The 25,831-nt window shown below is 41.9% G+C and overlaps 1 protein-coding gene across 4 annotated transcripts in view; it reads left to right on the top strand.

Moving 5' to 3' along the window:
- Window positions 1-25,831, top strand: part of afap1 (actin filament associated protein 1) — an 84,381-nt gene that overhangs the window by 21,935 nt on the left and 36,615 nt on the right. For 2 of the 4 annotated variants that reach the window (XM_053639298.1, XM_053639300.1), the window contains exons 1-3: window positions 5,742-6,170; window positions 17,688-17,816; window positions 19,760-19,842. In XM_053639298.1, coding sequence (XP_053495273.1) covers window positions 6,137-6,170; window positions 17,688-17,816; window positions 19,760-19,842 — 246 coding nt within the window. In that variant the 5' untranslated portion in view covers window positions 5,742-6,136. Of the gene's footprint in view, window positions 1-5,738; window positions 6,171-17,687; window positions 17,817-19,759; window positions 19,843-25,831 lie in introns of those variants that run through there. The other 2 variants (XM_053639301.1, XM_053639299.1) reach the window with 2 other exon arrangements.

Genomic DNA, 25,831 nt, shown 5'->3' with positions numbered 1-25,831 from the left:
GATCTTTATTACAGTCAGCCATCTTGTTGGAGTAGATCTTTATTACAGTCAGCCATCTTGTTGGAGTAGATCTTTATTACAGTCAGCCATCTTGTTGGAATAGATCTTTATTACAGTCAGCCATCTTGTTGGAATAGATATTTATTACAGTCAGCCGTCTTGTTGGGGTAGATCTTTATTACAGTCAGCCGTCTTATTGGAATAGATCTTTATTACAGTCAGCCGTCTTATTGGAATAGATCTTTATTACAGTCAGCCATCTTGTTGGAGTAGATCTTTATTACAGTCAGCCATCTTGATGGAATAGATCTTTATTACAGTCAGCCATCTTGTTGGGGTTGATCTTTATTACAGTCAGCCATCTTGTTGGGGTAGATCTTTATTACAGTCAGCCATCTTGTTGGAATAGATCTTTATTACAGTCATCCATCTTGTTGGGGTAGATCTTTATTACAGTCAGCCGTCTTATTGGAGTAGATCTTTATTACAGTCAGCCGTCTTATTGGAGTAGATCTTTATTACAGTCAGCCATCTTGTTGGAGTAGATCTTTATTACAGTCAGCCATCTTGTTGGGGTAGATCTTTATTACAGTCAGCCATCTTGTTGGAGTAGATCTTTATTACAGTCAGCCATCTTGTTGGAGTAGATCTTTATTACAGTCGGCCATCTTGTTGGAGTAGATCTTTATTACAGTCGGCCATCTTGTTGGAGTAGATCTTTATTACAGTCGGCCGTCTTATTGGAGTAGATCTTTATTACAGTCGGCCGTCTTATTGGAGTAGATCTTTATTACAGTGGGCCATCTTGTTGGAATAGATCTTTATTACAGGCAGCCATCTTGTTAGGGTAGATCTTTATTACAGTCAGCCATCTTATTGGAGTAGATCTTTATTACAGTCAGCCATCTTGTTAGGGTAGATCTTTATTACAGTCAGCCATCTTGTTGGAGTAGATCTTTATTACAGTCAGCCGTCTTGTTAGGGTAGATCTTTATTACAGTCAGCCGTCTTGTTGGAGTAGATCTTTATTACAGTCAGCCGTCTTGTTGGGGTAGATCTTTATTACAGTCAGAAGTCTTGTTGGGGTAGATCTTTATTACAGTCAGCCATCTTGTTGGAGTAGATCTTTATTACAGTCAGCCATCTTGTTGGAGTAGATCTTTATTACAGTCAGCCATCTTGTTGGAGTAGATCTTTATTACAGTCAGCCGTCTTGTTGGGGTAGATCTTTATTACAGTCAGCCGTCTTGTTGGGGTAGATCTTTATTACAGTCAGCCATCTTGTTGGGGTAGATCTTTATTACAGTCAGCCATCTTGTTGGGGTAGATCTTTATTACAGTCAGCCATCTTGTTGGAATAGATCTTTATTACAGTCAGCCATCTTGGGCTGGTGTAACGTTCTCGTGACTGTGCCGCCAAGTGGTCTGGAGGCGATTTTACATTTAATATTTTCCTAAAAACAACCTCAACATTCAACTACCTTGTACATCACAAATTAAAGGGATAAATATCCATCTTTTGAGAAAGCATGCTGACATTAATGAATGAATGAATGAATGAATGAATGCCTTTTACTGTCACTGTACACATGTACAATGAAATTAAGAGCCTTAATTTACTTAATTAATTAATGAACATTAATTTTGTCGTTTAAAGAACGATTCTGTTATTGAACAACGGCGGCTTTTCTTCTTTTCTGGCTTTTATTTGTGTTATTTTTATCCATGTAGATCATTCTATATACTTCTAACAGTTGTGTTTTGCTAATAATATTAACAATAACAAGACTCATGTGTGTCTCACATCCTCAAGCAGCTTGTAGCCATAAAGGAAACAGTGGAAAGTGAGCACCGCCCCTGCTTTATGTGTCATTAGTGTGGAGTTTGTTTAAAGTGGACCCCCCTCGTTCATCCCCCTCTCTAACACACATACACACACACACACTCCCGGAATGCCGTGCAGGTGGGGTGAGCGCTGGCGTGCAATAGAAAGGGTTTGTGAGTTATTCAGTGTTTTGAAAGGCGTGCCTCGAATACCAGGGAAAGAGCTGAGAGAGATGGAGAGTCAACACAAGACTTTCTCCATTCCTCGTTTCTCTAATGGTCATTTTCCCTCTCTTCCTATTTCATCCGTGTCTCCTGAGGGTTTGTTTCTCTTTGTGCTGAGTGTTTATTTGATGTGGAAAGTTTAGGACAGATAAACCTTCTTGTGAAAGACTTACAGCAACCCCGAGGGTTTGGTTTAAAACAGCAACGTGACCTACTTCTCCATCTCTTTTTTTTTCGTCTTCTTCTGCTTTCTTTATGTCAGCTGATGAGAAACAAGGCTAGCGTTGTGCGCAACCTCAGCCAGAACTTCTTAAAACATTTTATACGTATACCTTCATATTCAACATGTCACACAATGGACACTTATATCTGATCATGAGATGATAGTAATAGATAATAAGATGTCATGCTTGTGAAGCACATGCTTCCAGAGATTAAAGTCATCAGATCACTGTTGCTAGGCAGCCCAGGAAGTGGGGTTAGATATTAAGTCGTTCATATGGACGATGTATAATTAAGGTCAAGGGACCTCAGAACTCATCCTGATAAACGCCTCATTTTTATAAAGCCTTTTTGAATATCTGACTATTTAAGTGTCTTCGTGGATCGATTGCACAATTCCATATCTCATTTTTGTTATTTTCCTTTGGTACCAACATTCCAGTGAGTTAATATACCTTTCAGTAGGCGTTCCGTGTCCTCCGATGACCATAACAACCCATCCATACATCCATTTTCCATACCAATTATCCTACACAGGGTCGCAGGGAGCCTGGAGCCTATCCCAGGGAACTCGGGGACACCCTGTACGAGGTGCCAACCCATCGCAGGGCCCAATCGCACACACATACACACAATATGGACAATTTGGAAATGCCAATCAGCCTATATGCATGTCTTCGGACTGGGGGAGGAAACCAGAGTACCCTGAAGCACGGGAGGACATGCAAGCTCCACACAGACAGGGCGGAGGTGGGATTTGAACTCCCAATTATAAAGGTATGAGGCAAATCTGCTAACCACTAAGCCACTGTGCCCCTCTACCCCTAACACCCCTATTTTCCATTATTATGAAACAGGAAGTAATCTGACAGGTTGAACCAATCACGGTATTTGGTGTGTGGCTCTGTGAATGGATAGCTTCCACACGCAATGCGGTTCAGTCCACACCACAGTTCAGTGAAAGTGAACCCCAGACCACCGTTTTCAAGAGGACCAGGGATCGGGTCTCTGGCTCATTCCTGGGCTTGAAAACAACGCTCGCACTCCACAAAACTCTCAGCATAGAAAGCCCTAGAGTCTGGAAAATACCTCAAGTGTGAAAACGCCCTTAAACACCCTAATAACAGAAAATATCATTCGCACATGCACGGTTTTGACTTGTGACTTCTTTAAATGTGTGTCGAGTTAGTTTTACACTAATCCAGAGCATTGTGGTGAGAGACACTTGTAATCCATTTTTCTGGAGATATGTCACACTGTTTGAACGCTAAATCTAAGTTAGCGGTCCGGTTGACATCATACAACTGTTCCTCTGGGATTATCTTACAGTATCTTCTAATATTCTAAACAATTCTTCTTGCTTTTGATCAAGGACATTTTCTTGCCAACAAGAACTCCATTCCATCCTAGTGTTAAAGTTGGGCAGTTCTATAGCTTTCGTTGCTTAAAGTCCGTCTTAACCACCAGTGCTGTAAACATTAATGCTGAATAGTCGAGGTTCTGGCTTTAGCCACTCCAAAGCACACAAAGCGGACTGTAGGATTTAGGGCTCAATTTAGGACACGCCCTAAAAAGCAATAAGAACACCCAATGACGTCTCTTTCAAAGCACCTTCTCTCTGTTTCCAGATCATTTATTTGATTTTGGTTATAAACTTCACGGAGTGAACTTTTAAGGAGCGTAAATTCACCTCGTACGTCAGACCAACCCCCGATCCCAGCACATCTCTAAAACCACCCTGGGGCAGGGGGTTGATAAGTATGAGAAATATTCAGCCTTGGAGGACGGGTAGGTTTTTCAGTTCCGTAGGTCTAATGGCAGGCTGTGAAACGAGTCGGTGGTGAAACGCTTCACTTTAAGAACTGAGCAGTTGTAGACGCCCCCCTCGGTCTTGCCGAGTGACAGATGGAGTGCAGATAGATCTCCTGCGGAGAGATGAAGGAGCTGGAGCGTTAGTGTGGAACCGCAGTGACACTTTACTGGGCCTCACACTGCACCTGGGAGGAGCTGAGGTCTGGTAGATACAGGAAGTCCATCCATCCATCCACGGCCTGCTGGTGCTCACGAGCTCCTTCGGCCAAACATCATACATTAGCATGTGATCACACACACACACACACACAGTTTAAATTTATGATCAGTTACTGCATTAAGTAAGGAATAAAACACTGTGGAATGTCCTAAAAAAAACATCGGTCCCTCACCAGCGTCTCTTTTTTCTTGTTGTTAAAGGTCAACAAGATAAACAAACCCCGCAGCTTGTCACGTTACAGAGAAACCGAAAGCTATAGATTGACCTCTGACACCAGAGACTCCTTCCATAAATGTTAAATAACACTCCTTTCTTATGGAGGGAAAACTTCGCTGTATCCACGATTAAACACATTGTTTTGAAATCATAAAACATCAATGTTGGGTGGAGGACGTGGTCGATAGGAGAAAAACATCACATCCTGGTACTTAACCATATTTCTACAATACGCAATATGTTTGCCGAAATAAAGGTTTGCAAACGTTATCATTTTAAAGACGGTCCCTCCAGGATTTCGCAGAAACGAACGCAAAATCGAGCAAACTCCGCAATATTCGTAGGAGCGTAAAAAATCGCCGCAGATTTGAGCCGAGACGGGTCACGTGACGTCGTCATGCCGCGAGTCCAGCCAAAGCCTTCTTCAATTCACAAGAACAGGTCAAATTTACCAGCAAACATCACTGCGAAGAAAAAAAAACAATTTCGTGCGATTGCGATTTCGCCAATTCAAGATTCAAGGAGTTTTCTGCGAAAAAAAAAACCAACTCTGCGAAATACTGTACGGACTGTAAAGAGTCCATAAAGATATCAAAATTACTAGGTGCGTTCAGTTTTTTTAGTTTAATAAAAAGATATCAAGACCACGTGATGTATCAGAGAAGTCCGAAAAGCATACTGCGATAGAATTTATCGCAATATCGATAACATAACTTCGTATCGCCCAGCCTCAGTTCTACAGAGCGTATCCAGGATGTCTGTCGTTTCTGATTTCGTGACAAGCAGGAAATTTGAACTAGTAAAATTCCATGAACTAAATTAGATATGTGCGAATAACCAGCGCTCTAACGTTAATTATTTATTAATAAAATAATACTCTTTACATTTGTAAATTACAGGTTCTGGTCGCTGCAAGCCCCAGGATCCTGGTTTACATGGAGGTATTTGTTTTTCAAGCCACTGTCATGGCTGAAGCTTTGTTCTCTTTGTAGGGAATTTGCTTCAGTGCTGTAATTAACACCAGGAGCTTTTTCCTCCTTCTCTCTGCGCTAAGCTACCACGAGAACCTGAGTGAGGTTTGAGGTTATTTTAAATAATCGCTGCTTTGGAATAAAGTGTGTCAACTACAGATGCTGAAGGCAGTCATGCACACGCAAAAACAAACACACACACACACACACACACAACAGTGGGATGTAAGGAGGCGGAGAACTCGAGAGGCTTGAGGGTGGAGAAAAAAGGGAGGGGAGGAAAAAAGAGAGAGGGAGAGGTGTCGCTTTTCATCGAGCGGCGTCTGCACAATAAAGAAGGCGCAGAAAGTGTGCTGAATTTCAGCTTGGAAAGAAAGAAAGGAAGAAAGAAAAAAGAAAAGACAGGTCTATTCACAGCTCTTTGGAACTGACAAAGACTCGAGGCACTCGAAGCAAACAAAGGAGGAGCTCGTAGAGTCTCAGGGCAGGACGTGGTAGAAGCAGGGACGAAAAGAAAAGAAAAGAGGAGGAGAGAAGAGAGAAGAAAGTTTTCCCAGTTGAAGAGCAGAATCGTAGCCGGTCTGTCTGGGCTGGACTGGATGAAAGCAGGCGCCTGGACGCTCGGTTAGATGCGATCACCTTCACCATGCGGAGTGACCCTGTTCTGTTCGCCTCCAGGGGTGAGTGCATTCTGGGTGCGAAACGTTTTCTGATGGATAAAAAGTGGATTCAAATTTTTTTTTTAAACATTAACGAAGAGAATATTTTGACGAGTTAGCCTATAGCACGGCAAGCAGAAGTTCAAACTTAAGCAGCATGTGGTTCTAATTTGCTTACATGCTCTAAGTAGCGTTACGCTACACCAGAGAAACCTAAAGAAGAAGAACATAGAAGAGAAGTTTGTGCTTTGTAGCACTGGCGTTGCTTTAGGCTCTTAATAAAAGTCTAAAATCAGACTCTGTTTATGGAGAAAGCCTTCCCAGTTTAATTCCAAAACTAATTTTAGTCCATTTGAGAATGTCTCTGTAACGGTTTTTATAACAGCAGTAAATGAGGATTAAACCAGATGACTAGACAGCTCAACATTGTAGAGTAGATGAATTTTTTTTTTTAGGTTCTTTTTGCAAGGATGCCGTCTGACGGACTGGTGTCGGGAAAATAGGACGCTGAATAATATCACAAAAAAAAAAAATTCTGCTATTTCCTCACTCACTACATACTAATATCGAGATTTCTAACGTCGGGTCAGATGATGTACATTATTGACACAATGTGAAACCACTGTTGCAGAGATTTGGACTTACCAGCAGGACGTTGATGATGATTGGTGGATCAGTTGTCCGTGGTAGGGAGTCCAGTTTTCCAAAAAACATTGCAAAGTTAAGATTCATCGTAACTGGTAGAGCGGGTGTTCACATCGATGCTTGGGGCAGTGGTTTCTTGACAGTTACGGCTTTGGGTTAAGGTCGAGGGTTCACTGTGAAGCTGCCACTGTTGGGCCCTTGATCAATGCCCTTAACCCAATCTGCTCCAGGGGGCGCTGTATCATGGCTGACCCTGCAATGTGACCCCAACCTCCTAACATGCTGGGATATACGAAGAAAAAGAATTTCATTGTGCTGTAATATATACGTGATTAATAAAGACTCATTATGCTTGCTCTACCGTGGTATCAACGTAACAACAATGCGCTCATTAAGGAATCAAACACTCCATGCCATGCTGTTCGAGGAAAGTAATCAACAACAGGGTGGCGTGATAAAGCAGAGTTTATTTCCCCGAAGTGTTTTATTCCTCTTATACCACATCAATGTGTGGACTAATATTTTTCTATTTATCAAAGGATGATACATTGTACTTTTTTATCCATTTAGAGTTGCATTTCACGTCGCGGAAACAAGTCATCGCTTACGTCATAGCAGCTATAAACTATAGTGTCATTCCCTCACGGGTCTTTCTTTTGTCTAAATGTTAAATAAATGTACACACTTTAAAAAAAAAAAAAATGCTTATTTGTAGCGTCCACTATATAAAAGTTCCTTAATTAGTACAGAAGAGATAACGTATAAGAACAAACACATTAGTACAGACTTGTGGTTTGAAGAGCTGCTACAACCTCTGGCCAATCAGCTTTGAGAATTCAATAAGAGTATTGCTTTCGGTCGGGTTTGACCCTTTTTTTTGACCCTTTTTCTACTCTTGTGCCAGAAATATCTGCACCTGCACCTTCGGAAGGTTCCACCTGCATACCGTTAAAGATCCACACTTCCCAAAAACAGTTTACACCCAAACCTCATGTTGCTTCCATGTTTAATCTCATACGTGTATGCTGTAAATTTGTACCTAAGACCTGCTGCCGTAATCATAAACGCTGTCCTCAGTACTGTATTTCTTTACTCTTCTACACCTCCACACTGGAATGCTTTATAATCCCACTCGTCACGGTTAGCAGTTGTTTTTTGTTTTCCTCACCACTGTCGCATCTGACTTGTTCGTTAGGAATCTAAAGCTGCTTTGCGACAAAGTCTATTGTTAACAGAGCTATAGAGATAAAACCGAATTGAAATAAACGATCCGACTTCCTGTGCTAGGATTAGCTAGGTCTTCCTAAACTTTCCCCATTCCTTCCATACAGACTTCCGATTCACCTCGGGGACGTTTACTCGCCGATGTATTGGGATAGAAACTGCACTTAAGAACGTGAAAAGATGGAGCTTTGTCAGCATTACTTGTTCGGTGTGAATTTCTTGTCAGATCAAATCACAACGAAAACTGCAGCATGCACATCTCAATCGAAGCATGACATTTCACCCTATTACTACTTCTTGTTTACTGACACTAGCCGCCCGGCACCCCCCATCTCCCAGTATGATGGACAGCCTGTACTTAGCTAACATCCTTCAACAGTTCCGAAAAACTGCAAACGCTCCAAGCTCTCAGAAATTCATTTCCTAGCTTCTTGACAATAACTCTTAGACATTCGGATGCTTTTTAAATCTAAAAAGTTTCTGATGTTTCTCAAGTTGTTTTGCTATGGTTGTTACAACAATGTGAAAGACTTCTCGAATGTCCAAAGCACTCCAACTAAACTACACCGTTCCTGGTTGTGGCGTTGTATGAGGATGTGTGTGTAACGTTCTGCACAGCTTTGAGCTCAGGCTAACCTGTATCTGCATTTAATGTGTTTATTAGAATTTGTTACAGCTCAAACGTTGTGTTATTTGGGACTCGGGTCTCTGTGTGTGTGTGTGTGTGTGTGTGTGTGTGTGAGATGTGAGTGTTTTGTGAAGGGGGCTTCCCTTTCTGAGTTTCTCCCAGTCACAGCCTTTTAAAAGCTTTTACATGCAGACATTTCTCACATTTTATCCCTCATCCATATCTCTCATTTACTCTGTCAGCAGTTTGGCTTAGGTATGCAATCTTTCATCCCTCATGCACACACACACACACACACACACACACACACACACACACATACACACCACACACACACACACACTGACAGCTCATCTTTATCACCCTCTTATTAACATAAGACAGGCCTTTATCGGCTCTCAGTGGGGATTCTGGGTAATGTCTTTCTCCTCTCTGTCATTTCTCTTTGTTTGTTTTCTCTAAACATTTTTCTGAAGAACGAGTGTTTCACAGTTTTATATGACGTTTTATACGACACATTATTATACAGCACTACACAGTACATCATTATATAAAACTATACAGATTTATGTGGCATTATACAGCACTATACATCACTACACATCATTATACATCATTATACAGCACTATACATCACTATACATCACTATATATCACTACACAGCACTATACATCAATACACACCACTATATATCATTATACATCACTATACATCATTATACAGCACTATACATCACTATACATCACTACACACCACTATATATCATTATACATCATTATACAGCACTATACATCACTACACACCACTATATATCATTATACATCACTATACATCACTACACACCACTATATATCATTATACATCACTATACATCATTATACAGCACTATACATCACTATACATCACTACACAGCACTACACACCACTATATATATATATATATATATATATATATATATATATATATATATATATATATATACACACATCATTACACAGCACTATATATCATTATACATCACCATACATCACTACACAGCACTACACACCACTATATATATATATATATATATATATATATATATACACACACATCATTATACAGCACTATACATCACTACACACCACTATATATCATTATACATCACTATACATCACTACACAGCACTATACATCACTACACACCACTATATATCATTATACATCACTATACATCATTATACAGCACTATCTATCATTATACATCACTATACAGCACTATACATCACTATACCTCGTTATACAGCACTGTATATCATTAGAGGCATGTCCAAATTGTCCGTGGTGTATGAATGGGTGTGTGAATGTGTATGTGACTGTGCCCTGCGATGGATTGGCACCCTGTCCAGGGTGTACCCTGCCTTGTGCCCGATGCTTCCCGGGATAGGCTCCAGGTTCCCCGTGACCCTGAAGAAAGGATAAGCGGTATAGAAGATGGATGGATGGATGGATATCATTAGACATCATTATACAGTGCTATACAGCACAATACATCATTATACAGCACTATGCATCATTATACAGCACTATGCATCATTATACAGCACTATACAGCACAGAGATTGTGGCTCAGAGAAACAGAGCCATTTTTCAAGGCACCATGAAGTCTCTCCACCACCCGAGATTCGGATTTCTACAACCACGGCCCCCTCATTCCCTCTTCCCTCAAGTGCGGTTTACGCATTAGTGCTCTGTAATCAATCCACACACACACACACACACACACACAGACACACACACGTGTATTTTCCCTCTTATTGATGATCAGTGGTGTGTTCGGTGTCTCTGTACATCTGGAGGTTTACTGTAGTCCATCATTAACGCTGGAATGGAGCATCTGCTGGATATTTATAGGCTGACTCTGCACTTTACTGTTACTGTGTCATTTAGCTGTCACACACTCGCTCAGACGTGCATTTTACACATTCCCAAACATCTCTTTATCCACTTCTCCATCAATGAATACGAGTTCTGCACCTGGAGGAACATTTACTGACGTGTGCATAGTTTGTTGATCAAACTTCTGGATCAGCACATTAACATATTAACCTCCCTGAGTCAATGTACTGTATGTTAGAGCAATGGAAAACTGAAATAGCTTGTCAATTTAGGGATCATGCTAAGCTTAGCGGTGAAGATTTATTAATATAAGTGTCTAAAAAAATCCTGTCAGGTTAGTTCATGCTAGCAAGCTAAAATCCTGTCAGGTTAGTTCATGCTAGCAAGCTAAAATCCTGTCAGGTTAGTTCATGCTCACAAGCTAAAATCCTTTCAGAAATCCTGTCAGGTTTGTTTATGCTTACAAGCTAAAATCCTTTCAGGTTAGTTCATGCTAGCAAGCTAAAATCCTTTCAGAAATCCTGTCAGGTATGTTTATGCTCACAAGCTAAAATCCTGTCAGTTTGTTTATGCTTACAAGCTAAAATCCTTTCAGAAATCCTGTCAGGTTAGTTCATGCTAGCTAGCTAAAATCCTGTCGGAAATCCTGTCAGGTTCGTTTATGCTAGCAAGCTAAAATCCTCTCAGAAATTCTGTCAGGTTAGTTCATGCTAGCTAGCTAAAATCCTGTCAGGTTTGTTTGTTAGCTAGCTAAAATCCTGTCAGGTTAGTTCATTCTAGCTAGCTAAAATCCTGTCAGGTTTGTTTGTTAGCTAGCTAAAATCCTGTCAGGTTAGTTCATGCTAGCTAGCTAAAATTCTGTCAGGTTAGTTCATGCTAGCAAGCTAAAATCCCATCAGAAATCTTGTCAGGTTCGTTTATACTAACAAGCTAAAATCCTGTCAGAAATCCTGTCAGTTTAGTTCATGCAAGCAAGTGAAAATCCTGTCAGGTTAGTTCATGCTAGCTAGCTAAAGTCCTGTCAGAAATCCTGTCAGGTTAGTTCATGCTAGCTAGCTAAAATCCTGTCAGGTTAGCTCCTGTTAGCCAGCCAGCTAGCATTAACACTGAAGATTAAGTGACTATTAAGTGAAACCATATTATGAAAAATGAAGTTATGTTTTTTTAACAAAGAAAAGGAGGAAGACATTTGTGTGAAAATAATAATAATAATAATAATAATAATAATAATAATAATTTTATCATTTAACCAGACACCTGACATTATCGACAAAAAACTCCAAAAAAAAAATCGCATCATGATGTCACCATTTTTGGTGATGGAGCTAATTTTGGCTGCTTTTTTTTTTTTGCAGGGGAAATTTTTGTGAGATTAGACACTGGCACCAGGAAGACTTGTATCCAAGCCCAGAACTTTCAGGAACTTGCTGATGAAGAAATCTCGTGTGTGCGTGCGTGCGTGCGTGTGTGTGTGTGTGTGTGTGTGTGTGTGTGTGTGTGTGTGTGTGTGTTAGGATTTAGTGATGAGGTGACTGGCTGTATGGTGTCAGTGCGCTGGTATGTCCCGGTCTGTCTGTGGTGGTCAGGCAGCAAAGTAGGCCGACTATCCAAAACCACAGCGTGGATTCTCAAATCTGAATCCCGGCAAAAATAAATAAATAAATATATCCTGGCTCACGGTGCCGACAACTCCATCCTATTTTCAGCATCCTGGATTCTTAATTTCGGTTCAAACCCGCAGCTGGTTTAAACGCCGAGTTCACCGTGTGTGTGAATAGACGTTATAAAATCCTGAGCGCAGTGTCTGACATGACGTCTGATGCCAGACTGTACACTCAGATATCAGACTGGGCAAACCAGTGGCCTTCCTTAAACAACATTAGTCTCAGAAACTCGAGCTCCATGATGAAATTTGATGATTTCCTTTCATTTTTAATAAAGTCATTCCAGAATGTTCTGTACTTATCAGTGAATACGGTCATTAAAAGGTGCAATAGTCAATATTTTTAATTTCTTACTCATACAAATAATGTTGAAAATAATGCAGAAATGATAAGAAATAATAGTTGTATGCCCCCCCCCCCCAACTCCAACTTTCACCCTTTCAGAAGTTGCACGTTTATAGACTTGTAACGCAGTTAGCAGCTTGAACGATTCAAGTGCGCTTGAATGCGATGGTCATGTCAGTGTAAAAATTTTTTTTTAAATTAAATAATTAATTTAAAAATAATTAATAAAAAAATTTGTGTTTAAAAAAATTAAATAAATAAAACGAGTTACAAAAATCATTCAAATCTTATTCAACTCCACCCATTTAAACGTTAGAGACATTATCTTCCCAAATGTTATCTAATGAACCTTTAAAGCTGTCATTGACATATATTTTTGTCACAGGATTGATATCGGACTTAATTTATATATATATATATATATATATATATATATATATATATATATATATATATAAATATGTATACATATATATTTTAGTAAAGTTGTGTATAATAGCTTGTGTAAGCCAAGCCCGGACAAATCTTTTGTGCTGGATTTAGAAAGATTTTCTTCGTACTCGTGTAGCCGTGAAGTGCAAAGCGTGTCCTCGACACAGCTCATTTACATTTAGCGACACCCTCAAAACTCCATAAAAGGTAAAGCGCACCGAAGGCTGGAACATGAAGTGAGCGATGAGGGGGAAAAATGACACGAAGGCAGAAGTGGAGGTTGTTCTGCCTCAGGGAAAATATTTATCAGTGTAGCAGCAGCTGAAAAAGTGAAACTCTAGAGACAAATCCTCTGAAATAATTATACATTTTAAACATCCTTTTCCTCAGAAGTGTGATCTTTATCTGTTGTTTACGGTTTACGGTTCTGTGCAGATGGACCAGCCCATCCGCTGTTTATACCTGCTCTTTTCAATATCAAAATTTTGGGGGTTTTTTTGTGTCGGTTTGAGTAAGTGACGTCAGTTAATCCCAATGTCTGAATCAGAATTAGCAAATATGCTACCTTTTACAGCTGCAATAACCAATGACATCCATTCACACTCAATTGTGCAATAAAAAAAACCCAGTGCTCATCTAGAAATACAAAGAAACGCTTAAATACAAAATTAACACTTAAAATTAACTGCAGCATCAGGCATAATATCGATATTGTGATAAATTATGTCATAATATACTTTTATAAGATGAATATTATAAAATATTATAAAGTAATTCTTTGTTATTATTATTATTATTATTATTAATAATAATAATGACAGCATGACTGGAAGTAGCTGATTTGAGGTTTTAAAAAATTGCTCTTTAATCTTTATTTGTTGGTCTATTATCAATAAAAACGATATTTTCTTATTTTTAAAATGCAACAATGGTATTGCTGGCACTTTCTTCAGAAACGATTCTCTGATATCATATCGTGATTTTTTTAATAATATCGCCCCACCCTTGCATACTGCAACATGACAAGGGTTGTGGCAATTATTCATTTGCATAAATTTGCATTTCCAACCAATTTCCAACCAATCACCTGATTCCGTTAGTTTTATCAGTTCTTGTTGCTCTTTAACCGTCTACGTGTCGTCTCTCGGGCTGGAGTTAAATCCTGAAGCTACCTCCTGTCATTGCAGATAAAGTTTCAGACCGCTGGCTTAGTGGACGACAAACACCCTCGTTGTGTGTGTGATCTTAAATCTCAGCTATACTTAACTAAAAAAACCCAAAGCAAAGCGTTTCTTGCGGTTGAGCGATTCAGCACTTCCCGCTATCTTGGCGTCTCTGAGCGAGAACAGTGACATCATCGCTAAAGCGGATCCGTTTATTTACGTCTTTTTTTTACCACAGAAATCCCCTTTTCACACTGTTTCCATGATCCGTTTGTTTACAGTGTGTCTGATAACGGGTTTGTTTGTTTCAGTAATCGGTCGAGTTTTAGTTTCCTGTTTCAAAGAATACGCGGTAAAAAAAAAAATGTATCGTCAACCGTTTAGGAGGTGAGAATAAATAAAAAAATAAATATATAGATGAATAAACATAGAAATGATTCTTTAATCAGCACGGGTTTGTCTCACGTCCAGACCACGGATACTCGAGAGTGCTCTTGCGAAATCCAAACATGCCCAAATGTTCACGCGAAACACACACGACGAAGTATTACCCCTAAAAAACCTGACGCGATGACGAAGACAAGGTGTTGATTCATTTTCTAGAACAGATCGCAGGTTTATATGAATATTAATGCGCTCATTCTGACTGCTCGCTCACAGGTTAAAAAAAACAAAACAAACAAACCCACGAGAATAACGTTTACGGAAGGAGTCTCCAGTGTCAGCGCTTCTTTTTACCAGTCAGAGGTAAAGTTTTTCGACATCTTCCAGTCAGATGAGTTTATGGTTTGTTTTGTTTTTCTTCCAAAAACGTTCAAAACGAGAAGCTGGTAAAAGGGGAATGAATCTTTTAGAGCTGCCATAACGTAAGCGAGAACAGGAACCAACTCCTGTACGTTTCCTGGACGTTCCACAACGTTAAATGGATATAAAGTACAAGGCGTCGTTCTTTAATAAACAAAGAAAGGTCCGAGTTGGATTGTGGCCGTGGTATAAGAGGAATAAAACACTTCAGGACGTCAGGTTTGAGTTGAACAGAACGACGCCGAGGGTTTTATTCCTCACACAGGACAGGACACAGAACCGACTCTCTGTGGTGAAATGATGAAGCGTTTGTGTAATGCTGAGGGTTGTTGTTGCTGCCTGGGTGGTAATAAACCCTGACCACACACACACACACACATTTGAATGAATCTGCACCATTGGTTTTCAGTCCGTTAGTTCCAGTGCAGACTACCTGCGTTTGGAGACTGGAAACAGAAAACATGTGCTCGTCCGTCTTAGTGTTTAGACTGTGTGGACTTAAATCCTCTTCCTGTCAAACTGGCTTTGGATTACATTGGACTGAAAACTCGGGTGTCTCTGCGGTCCTGGCTCCAGCATCTACATGCTTCTTTCATTGTTCACCTCCGGATATGTCTTCTTCTTGCTTTTGGAAGCGAAGCAGCCATCTTTCGTCATCCGATCGTGTTGACACAAGGCTCCATCGAGGCCAGAGAGAGAAAGAGTGTGTGTTTGGCGACAGGAGAGTGGGAGGTTGAAAGTTCGTGCCTGGGTGGTGTTTTCTTCCTCTTTTTTTTTTTTCTTTTCACCCCCAAGCACAGTTCGAAGGTGGTCCTCATTTACGCGTGCCATTCGTTTCTCTCGGTCGGCTCTTAACGTGTATTTCCTTTCACGTTGTTTGGCTGTCAGAGATGAAAGTGCTTCATAAACCCTGTTCAGGGCTTAGCGCTCTCATTACAGAGAAACGTACACCATCACGAGACGTACGGCTGGTGTATAATTGGCTCAGTCGTTGCGTGTTGCGAGCTACCGTTATATCAGCACGTTTTACGCAATCATTTGAACTTACACCGCTGTCTGTGTTTCTATTCAGCATTCAGATGCTTCATGTTAACCTTCCTAGGCAGTGTAGTCTGGTTTCTCCAACCCTGTGCTGTACATTGAATGTTAAAACTGTTTAGGAAGCTCTTCAGAGCTTCCTGTGTCCTCTCCCAGTCAAACAACACTCATGAAGCATTATGTTGGGAAATACCAACTTGCGCAACGCAGGGGGGCTTTTAGTATTTTTATCTGATTTATTATGACAAACTAGTTCTGATTATTGGGAGGGTTACCCCCCCATCCCCATCCCCCCTGGAAACTACGCCCCTGGACCCAAAACATGTTCTCCAACTACTGCGTCAACACGTATCTGTAAATCGTATTTAACCTAGTACAAAAGATACCTTGTATAAAATATTTACTAAAGCAAATCAAATTTATTGTTGCTTATATGGACATTGACAAGGGACTGAACTCTTAAATTTTAATTTTTATCCTTGCACAACTACTGGAACGGCTGCGAGTCCTGAAAATGTTTTTAAAAGCGTTGCAAAATAACATTGTGTTAATTCACGTCCAATTTGCATTATCACTAGTAATACATCTACTAGAAGTAGAATAGTATAATTAATATTATGGTGAATTATTTACATTTATATTTATATTTATTCATTTAGCAGACGCTTTTATCCAAATGAGGAAATACAAGCAAATTATACGATTATGACGTGTAAATATCAGGGTATCTGTGATGTACGGTGAGTCGAGACAGGAAGCGAGTGCGTAAACTCAGTATGGTCTTTATTAAGACAAATCCAACAATCCTATCCAATGAGGAACAGGAAGTAGGATCAAAAGCAGGTAAGGACGTAACGGTAGAAAATAACCTCGCAGAGTATAAAGTAAGTAATTAAGGAGTAACACAGAACAGGTGAACACAGTCAGGTAACAAATCCACGACAGGACAGAGGGAAGCAGAGGCAGTGCTAGGAGAGAACCCAAAACATGCGCACATGGCATTGGAATATTAAATATTTCATGTACATATTATCATTTGAATGTATTTTTAAAGGTATTTATTAGATTAAAGACTGATCCAGTATTCCTCACATCACTAAGAGACAATATCGAATTATTATTCTTTGCAAAATTGTTTTCTCTAAGCAGTCAATCTTACAGACTCTGTATATTTTTTTGTGCTGGTATTGCAGTCTGACCTGGAGTATATCTGGCTCATCATCTTGGATGAACCGGGATCAGGTTTTCCTGAATCTTAGTTCAAGGGAAACCCCCCCCCCCCCCCCAATGACATCATATGGCAGCCGATGACAATTTTACGGTCCTACACCGCCACCGTAATACGTCTTGACGTGACTGAGCTGTGCAAAGCCCGAGTGTCACCGCTATGCTGTCCTCAATTTGCAGCATTTCACTCCATTTCATGGCACGCGCTAATCCTCTAGCACCGTTCCCTGGGTTACATAATAATAAAATAAACACACACACACATATGTATTATGTAAAGCCTCAGTTATGTGTGCTGGCTTCAGTACACCGTTTTTTATAGAGCGACGAATTTCCATTGGCCGCTCATATTCCTCAGGTACGCTGCCAGCCGACGCCCGTGATCACCTTTGAAGGAGAGCTTGTTAAAATGTGGAAAACATCTTGGTGTGTATGTGTGTGGGGTTCCTTTGTCCTGACCATGTTTATATATTTGCGTGTTTTCTGCAGCAATGGAGGAGCTGGTGGCGGAGCTGCGGGTCTTCTTGGAGCTGTTGGACCGAGAGTATTTGAGCGCAGCGGTGAGAGAGAAGAAACTTCAGATCTCCAACATCCTGCACAGAGTCCTGTCTGCTAAAGGTGTAGTGTTTAATTAAGTACAAACCTACAGTACAGTACAAAGGCTACACTTCGCTTTTTTTTACTCGCACTTCCAAGCTTAGACGTTCATCTGCGTTGAGTTTGAGAATAAACGCACACTCGTTTCTCCATTTATTAAAGCGGACTGTATAGAAGGAAAAGCTGACTGTATCTGTCAGGAGGTTACGGCTCGTCAGTAGAGGAATCCCCCCCCCCCCCAAAAAAAAAAAAAAACACAAAAAAACCCTGACCATCACACCCATACTCTACGTGTTTCCTCCCCTAACTGTTAGCACAAAGTTTGAAGCACACGATTGTATAGAACGTCTCTGAAGAATAGAAGAACTGGAGTGTCCTTCACAGAACCCTGACCTCAACCCCGTTGAACACCTCTGGGATGAACTGGAACTGGAGCCTCCTCACATCAACATCAGCGCCTGACCTCATCCTCACTAACGCTCTTGTAGCTGAACGAACACAAATCCCCACAGCCACGCCCGGAAATCTGGAGCAGAGCTCATCATAGCAACAAGTGGAGAATAAATCTGGATGTTCATCAAGCACATATGGATGTGATGGTCGGGTGTCCACATACTTTTGGCGGAATAGTGAAAACTTCTTGATGTTCTACAGTATATAAAGGAGCGGTTAAGATCCTTTCCAAGCCTGTTCAACAGCTCTGTGCGCTGTTTGTTTCGAGGAAGTTTCACTAAATATTATCTAATACGATGGGGCTGATAAGAATTCTGAAACCCCGCCCCCTCCTCCTCCCCAAATGGACAAAATGGAGGATTTAAAAATGCTACACAGCCTCCACACATGTTTAAGCTCAGAATATTACTCATTGCCTGTGATATTTTCATCTAGGGTGCTAAAAATTCTGCTCCCAGAAAGTTTCATAGCTAAACTTTATAGCGTAAAAGCCCACACGCACGTATTCTGAATATATTGTAAAGCTCATTTTTACGTCTATTCGGCGTGCAGGACTTGTTTTCTCTTCCCTTCATATTCACTCTAAAATCCACACAAGTAGATCATATTACCTTTAATCTGCCTCCACCCAAAACCCACGTACAGCCCAGAGCGTTTCCTCGGATTAGACTTCAGCCTGAAATACACTGCGAACTCACCTTGCCTTCAAATAAACATTCAGCTTTAAACTGCCAGCTGTTTTTCTCCTAAACACACACTTCACGCTGTAATTCCAGGTCCCAGCAGACACAGGTTTTCATCATCGGAGCTTTTTCTGTTTTATCAAATAACAGGTTGTTGTTTTTTTTTCCAGTAGAGAGCATTCTGTCATACGATTATTCCCATATTTATCAATCGCTCCAACTTCTTTCTTTCTTTCTTTCTTTCTTTCTATCGTATGAGATTTACAGTGTGAGTACTAAAGGAACATCATGATACATCTGTTTCCCCCTTTTTTTTTTTTTTTGACCGAAAGCACGTCATTGAAGTGAAAAGCGTCCATTTCGTTTAGAAAAGAAGTACACATCACGGCGTAGTTTTATTTTTGTCCATTTTTTTTTGTACAATCGACAACAGAATAGCGACTCGGGAGGACACACTGAAGGACGGTCACGCTTACAGTATATGTTTACATGATTTAAGAAATAAAACACTCATCGAGTTCTTTTTCCTGTAACAGCTCACCTTAAAATGTTGTTGTTTTTTAATCCCTAACAGTTTTTTACTTAATAATGAACTGTGTATTTTTTATCCATTAACAGTCGCGTAACATCTCTGATACACGCTAGTTCCTGTTGTCACTTACGCTATAGCAGCTGTAAACAGTCTTTTCCTCACCAATAAGATGAAAAACACAGTGTGTCATGTTACTAAGAACCGCGCAAAGATGTAATATAATGTTGGGGAGCTGTAAAGAGAAAGAAAAAAAAAAACGTTTAAGAACTGACATGTTGTTGTTGTTTGGGTTTCAGAATCGTCCTATAAGGCCGAGGTCCACAGCTCACTTCCTGCCCCGCCTCAGATGCCGCTCCCAGAGATCCCACATCCATGGCTGGTAAGATGATACCACGCGATCGTCATGAGTCGTCCTGTGTGTCTCAGATTGGATGCACATTCTTGCTGTTTTAACCTATTTTTATGATTTTAATGAAGACTATATGCACAAATAATCCAAAACAGCTTCTGCCCACATCATCCACTGACCGGCTAACTCCTGAAACAGAAATGGCGCTGTAACGTGCGCAAGTGAGTGTAATGATACGCAGTGTGTGTTTTATTAAGGCCAATTATGCCTACACAAAATAATAACGATTTATACCAATCTTTCTGTTCAAAAGTTTACATCCCCCCCCCACCCGGCTCTTAATGTATTGTGTCACCTTCTTGAGCATCAGTGAACGTTTGCGCTTTTTGTAATGGTCGTGTACGAGTCCCTCAGTCGTCCTCATATCATATAGTCGCTGTTGGAAAGAGCTCAAATATGCAGAAGATGCTGGAAAAGTAAAGAACGTGCAGGACCTGGAGGATTTTTCTGAAGAACTGCTCACGACAAAGAAGGGACTCTCACAAAATATAAAAACAGTCGTGGATCATCCAGGTAACGACACATGGTATTAAGAATCAAGGGTGTGTAAATTTTTGAACGGGGTAGTTTTTATAAATTCAGCTATTATCTTGTCTTGTGGACTATATGTAAACATCTGTGATGTGAAATAGTTTATTCAGGACGGGACTAAATAAACAACAACATGGGATTTTTATCATCCGTCTTGTTTTGTTAACAGTATTACGGTTTAGCAGATTCTGCAAGGGGTGTGCAAACTTTTAGGCACAACTGTTTGTGTATATATATATATTAAGCAGGAAAATGTCATGGAGATGAGAAGATAAATAAGAATCTATCCATCTATCTATCCATCTATCTATTGAAGGGCTGGACACGGAATAGGTGCACACATTAGGATAGTGAACTAAGGGGTGCGGACAATCACACATGGCCATAACATAAAGAAGAGCGTGTGGAAACAGAAACAGAAGCCAGCAGTGATGGGAAGTTTGACCTGCACACAGCTGGAGCTGGATGGATTAATGGCATCTGTAAACAGCAGCCGGATGTTCACACAAGTTCTTATTCACCAATACACAACCGGCTGCACTTTACACATGAAACATATTACTGTGGGTGTGTGGGGGTGTGTGTGTATGTGGGGGTGTCTGGGTGTCTGTCTGGGTGTGGGTGTGTGTGGGTGTGTGTGTGTGGGTGTCTGGGTGTAGGTGTGGGTGTGTCTGGGTGTGACGGTGTGGGTGTGTCTGGGTGTATGTGTGTGGGTGTGTCTGGGTGTGTATGTGTGGGTGTGTCTGGGTGTATGTCTGGGTGTGTCTGGGTGTGTGGGTGTGGGTGTATGTGTGTGGGTGTATGTGTGTGGATGTGTCTGGGTGTATGTGTGTGGGTGTGTCTGGGTGTGTGTCTGGGTGTGGGTGTGTCTGGGTGTGTGTCTGGGTGTGGGTGTGTCTGGGTGTGTATCTGGGTGTGTGTCTGGGGGTGTGGGTGTGTCTGGGTGTGGGGGTGTGTCTGGGTGTGTCTGGGTGTGTGTCTGGGTGTATGTGTGTGGGTGTGCGTGTGCATGTGCATGTGTGTGGGAGTGTCTGGGTGTGTCTGGGTGTGTGTGTGGGTGGGTGTGGGTGTGTCTGGGTTTATGTGTGTCGGTGTGGGTGTGTCTGGGTGTGTGTGTGGGTGTGTGTGGGTGTGTCTGGGTGTGTGTGTGGGTGTGTGTGTGTGGGTGGGTGTGGGTGTGTGTGGGTGTGTCTGGGTGTGTGTGTGGGTGGGTATGTGTAAGAGCTGAAAGTGAGGGATGCAGTGTAAGAAAGGCTAAAAAGGACGAAAGTTTTCTTTCTGTCGTTCTCTCATGGAAATAACGGTTCATTACAGTCCAGAGCTGGACCTCTGCACCAACCGCCAGAGAGAGAGACAGAGAGAGAAAGAGAGAGAGACAGAAAGAGAAAGAGAGAGAGACAGAGAGAGAAAGAGAGAGAGACAGAGAGAAAGAATGAAAGAATGTGAAGCTTCTTTGCATTTTTTTCTGTACCTTCAATTTTTCTAATTACAGTTAAACTTCTTTTCTCTCTTTTACTCTCTTTCTTTCTGTCTCTATCACTCTCTGTTTCTCTTTCTGTCCCTTTCTCTCTCTATCACTCTCTGTCTCTGTCTCTCTCGCTTTCTCTTTCTCCCCCTTTCTGTCTCTATCACTGTCTCTCTCAATTTTTCAAATTACAGTTAAACTTCTTTTCTCTCTTTTACTCTGTCTCTCTCTTTCTCTCTCTCTCTCTTGCTCTCTCTCTCTGTCTGTCTGTCTCTCTCTCGCTCTCTCTGTCTGTCTCTCTCTCTGTCTGTCTGTCTCTCTCTCTCTCGCTCTCTCACTCTCTCTCTCTGTCTCTCTCTCTCTCTCTCTCTTTCTCTCGCTCTCTCTCTCTCTCTGTATAAACTCGTTGTTATCTCCCTGTTGTTGCCAAACCAATGCTGTTCTAGTTTGTATGTGCATGTGTCCTCGCGTGTGTGTGTGCGTGTGTTTGACCACAACCTTCTCTGACCCTTCAGAGTGAAGTGGTCAGGACCGCAGAGAGAGAGAGAGAAAGTGGAGTCGAGGAAGAACAGCGGGGTGTGTGTGGGTGGAGAAACAGGGCCATGGACAGGACAGCAGACGCCACACTACGTGTGTGTGTGTGTGTGTGTGTGTGTGTGTGTGTGTAAGGGAATATGGTGCAGTCAGAGCAGACCCTGTAAGATTGTAATGACTTCCATCTGTGTTGATGTTGGCTCCTCTCCCCCTCCCCACCCCTCAAATCACATCCCTGCTCACACACACACACACATGTTGCTCAATAACTAATAATCTCTATCACAATCTGTAGTACTGAATTATCGCTATATCTGTCTCTGTATCTCAGGGACTGTCTCTCTCTCTCTGTCTGTCTATTACTCTCGATGTCCCTGTCCCTGTGTCTCTGTCTCCCTTTCTCTCTGTCTCTGTGTGTCTGTCACTCTTTCTGTCCCTGTGTCTGTCTGTCTCACTCTGTCTTACTTGGTCTCTCACTTGGTATCTCACTTGGTGTCTCACTCGGTGTCTCACTCGATGTCTCACTCGGTTTCTCAGTCAGTGTTGAACTCTGTGTCTCACGTGGTATCTCACTTGGTGTCTCACTCAATGTCTCTGACTTGGTGTCTCACTGCGGGTTTCACTTGGTATCTCACTCGGTGTCTCACTCAATGTCTCACTCTGTCTCACTCGGTATCTCACTCGATGTCTCACTCAGGGTCTCACGTGGTGCCTCACTCTGGGTCTCACTTGGTATCTCACTCAGTGTCTCACTCAATGTCTCACTCTGTCTCACTTGGTATCTCACTCGATGTCTCACTTGGTATCTCACTCAATGTCTCACTCAGGGTCTCAAGTGGTGCCTCACTCTGGGTCTCACTTGGTGTCTCACTCAGTGTCTCACTCAATGTCTCACTCTGTCTCACTTGGTGTCTCACTCAGTGTCTCACTCAATGTCTCACTCTGTCTCACTTGGTATCTCACTTGGTGTCTCACTCAATGTCTCACTCTGTCTCACTTGGTATCTCACTCGATGTCTCACTCAGGGTCTCACGTGGTGTCTCACTCAGGGTCTCACGTGGTGCCTCACTCTGGGTCTCACTTGGTATCTCACTCAGTGTCTCACGTAATATCTCACTCCGTGTCTCACGTGATGTCTCACTCAGTGTCTCACTCAGTGTATCATTCGGTGTCTCACGTGGTGTCGTACTCGGTGTCTCTGTGTTCCCTGGGATCTAGATCTTTTCTTAAAGGTCACATAAAAAACTCTCTCTCTCGCTCTGAAGTGTGTTTAAAGTCAAGGTGTGTGTGTGTGTGTGAGAGAGAGAGAGAGAGAGAGAGACTTGAGTCACAGTAAAGAATCCAGTCCCTCTCTGTGCTGTCGCTCTCCTCGGGTTTTATAGAGCCGTGACCGCAGTGAGGAATGCAGTGACCTCATCTCTCATTGTGTCCTGGACAAGGAGGAAAAAGGGATTAGAAATCCTGCACAACTACACAGTTTAGCTGTTGCCATGGAGATAACAGTGTGTTTTATATAGGCTGGGGAAAGCGGGGCTTTGTTATGTGGTTACATGAGAGGAGGCAAACTTTTGGAAACTGATTATATCACCTGTTCCTCTACACACACACACACACACACACACACACACACTTCTGTACACGTTATCACCGAAATTAGGTGGGTGGGGCTACAGATAGAGTAGGTGAAATTTATTAAGCATGACCTCAGACACACATACGCCAGGTAATACCCACATGCAGCAAGTAGCCTAATATCAATAACGCTAATTCTATAACACTAACATAGTTATTATAGTTACATAGCTATTAAGCTAGCTCGCAATCGTCACTGTCGAGACGAGCGACGTTTCAGTATCAGAGTCTCGATTTACGCCATCGTTTACTCCCTGATTTATTTAACAGCAGCCAAACCAGTCGAAGTCCACTGTTACCATGACAACCACCATCGGTTCATCAGTAACGTTAGGTAAGTTAGCTAACAAGGTAGCTAAGCACGCAGGTTCAGGTTTTCACGATTGTGAAAATCTCCCTCTGTGTGTCTTTCTTTCTGTGCTTATACACTACACACACACACACACACACCATTAATATTTACACACAGATCATAGTGAATAAATAAATAAATAAATAAACAAGCAAACAAAGAAATAACAACAACGAGTTTATATCTAGGAGTAAACAATCCGTTGTCTCACTCAGTGTCTCAGTCTGTGTCTCAGCCTGTCTCTGTCGATGTCTCATTCAGTGTCTCAGTCTGTCTCACTCAGTGTCTCAGTCTGTGTCTCAGTCTGTGTCTCAGCCTGTCTCTGTCGATGCCTCATTCAGTGTCTCAGTCTGTGTCACTCAGTGTCTCAGTCTGTGTCTCAGTCTGTGTCTCAGCCTGTCTCTGTCGATGCCTCATTCAGTGTCTCAGTCTGTCTCACTCAGTGTCTCAGTCTGTGTCTCAGTCTGTCTCAGCCTGTCTCTGTCGATGTCTCATTCAGTGTCTCAGTCTGTCTCACTCAGTGTCTCAGTCTGTGTCTCAGTCTGTCTCAGCCTGTCTCTGTCGATGTCTCATTCAGTGTCTCAGTCTGTGTCACTCAGTGTCTCAGTCTGTGTCTCAGTCTGTGTCTCAGCCTGTCTCTGTCGATGCCTCATTCAGTGACACAGTCTGTCTCACTCAGTGTCTCAGTCTGTGTCTCAGTCTGTCTCAGCCTGTCTCTGTCGATGTCTCATTCAGTGTCTCAGTCTGTGTCTCTGTCAGTGTCTCAGTCTGTCTCACTCAGTGTCTCAGTCTGTCTCTGTCAGTGTCTCACTCAGCGTCTCAGTCTGTGTCTCTGTCAGTGTCTCACTCAGTGTCTCACTCAGTGTCTCAGTCTGTCTCTGTCAGTGTCTCACTCAGTGTCTCACTTAGTGTCTCAGTCTGTGTCTCAGCCTGTCTCTGTCGATGTCTCGTTCAGTGTCTCAGTCTGTCTCACTCAGTGTCTCAGTCTGTGTCTCTGTCAGTGTCTCAGTCTGTCTCACTCAGTGTCTCAGTCTGTCTCTGTCAGTGTCTCACTCACTGTCTCAGTCTGTCTCTGTCAGTGTCTCACTCAGTGTCTCAGTCTGTGTCTCAGCCTGTCTCTGTCGATGTCTCGTTCAGTGTCTCAGTCTGTCTCACTCAGTGTCTCAGTCTGTCTCTGTCAGTGTCTCATTCACTGTCTCAGTCTGTCTCTGTCAGTGTCTCACTCAGTGTCTCACTCAGCGTCTCAGTCTGTGTCTCTGTCAGTGTTTCAGTCTGTCTCACTCAGTGTCTCAGTCTGTCTCTGTCAGTGTCTCACTCACTGTCTCAGTCTGTCTCTGTCAGTGTCTCACTCAGTGTCTCAGTCTGTCTCTGTCAGTGTCTCCCTCAGTGTCTCAGTCTGTCTCACTCAGTGTCTCTGTCAATGTCTCAATCAGTGTCTCAGTCTG

The sequence above is a fragment of the Ictalurus furcatus genome, chromosome 13 (genome assembly GCF_023375685.1).
Source record: "Ictalurus furcatus strain D&B chromosome 13, Billie_1.0, whole genome shotgun sequence".
Classification (NCBI taxonomy): Eukaryota; Metazoa; Chordata; class Actinopteri; order Siluriformes; family Ictaluridae; genus Ictalurus; species Ictalurus furcatus.
The sequence above is the reverse complement of the archived record's forward strand: the minus strand, read 5'-3'. Positions and strand labels throughout refer to the sequence as shown.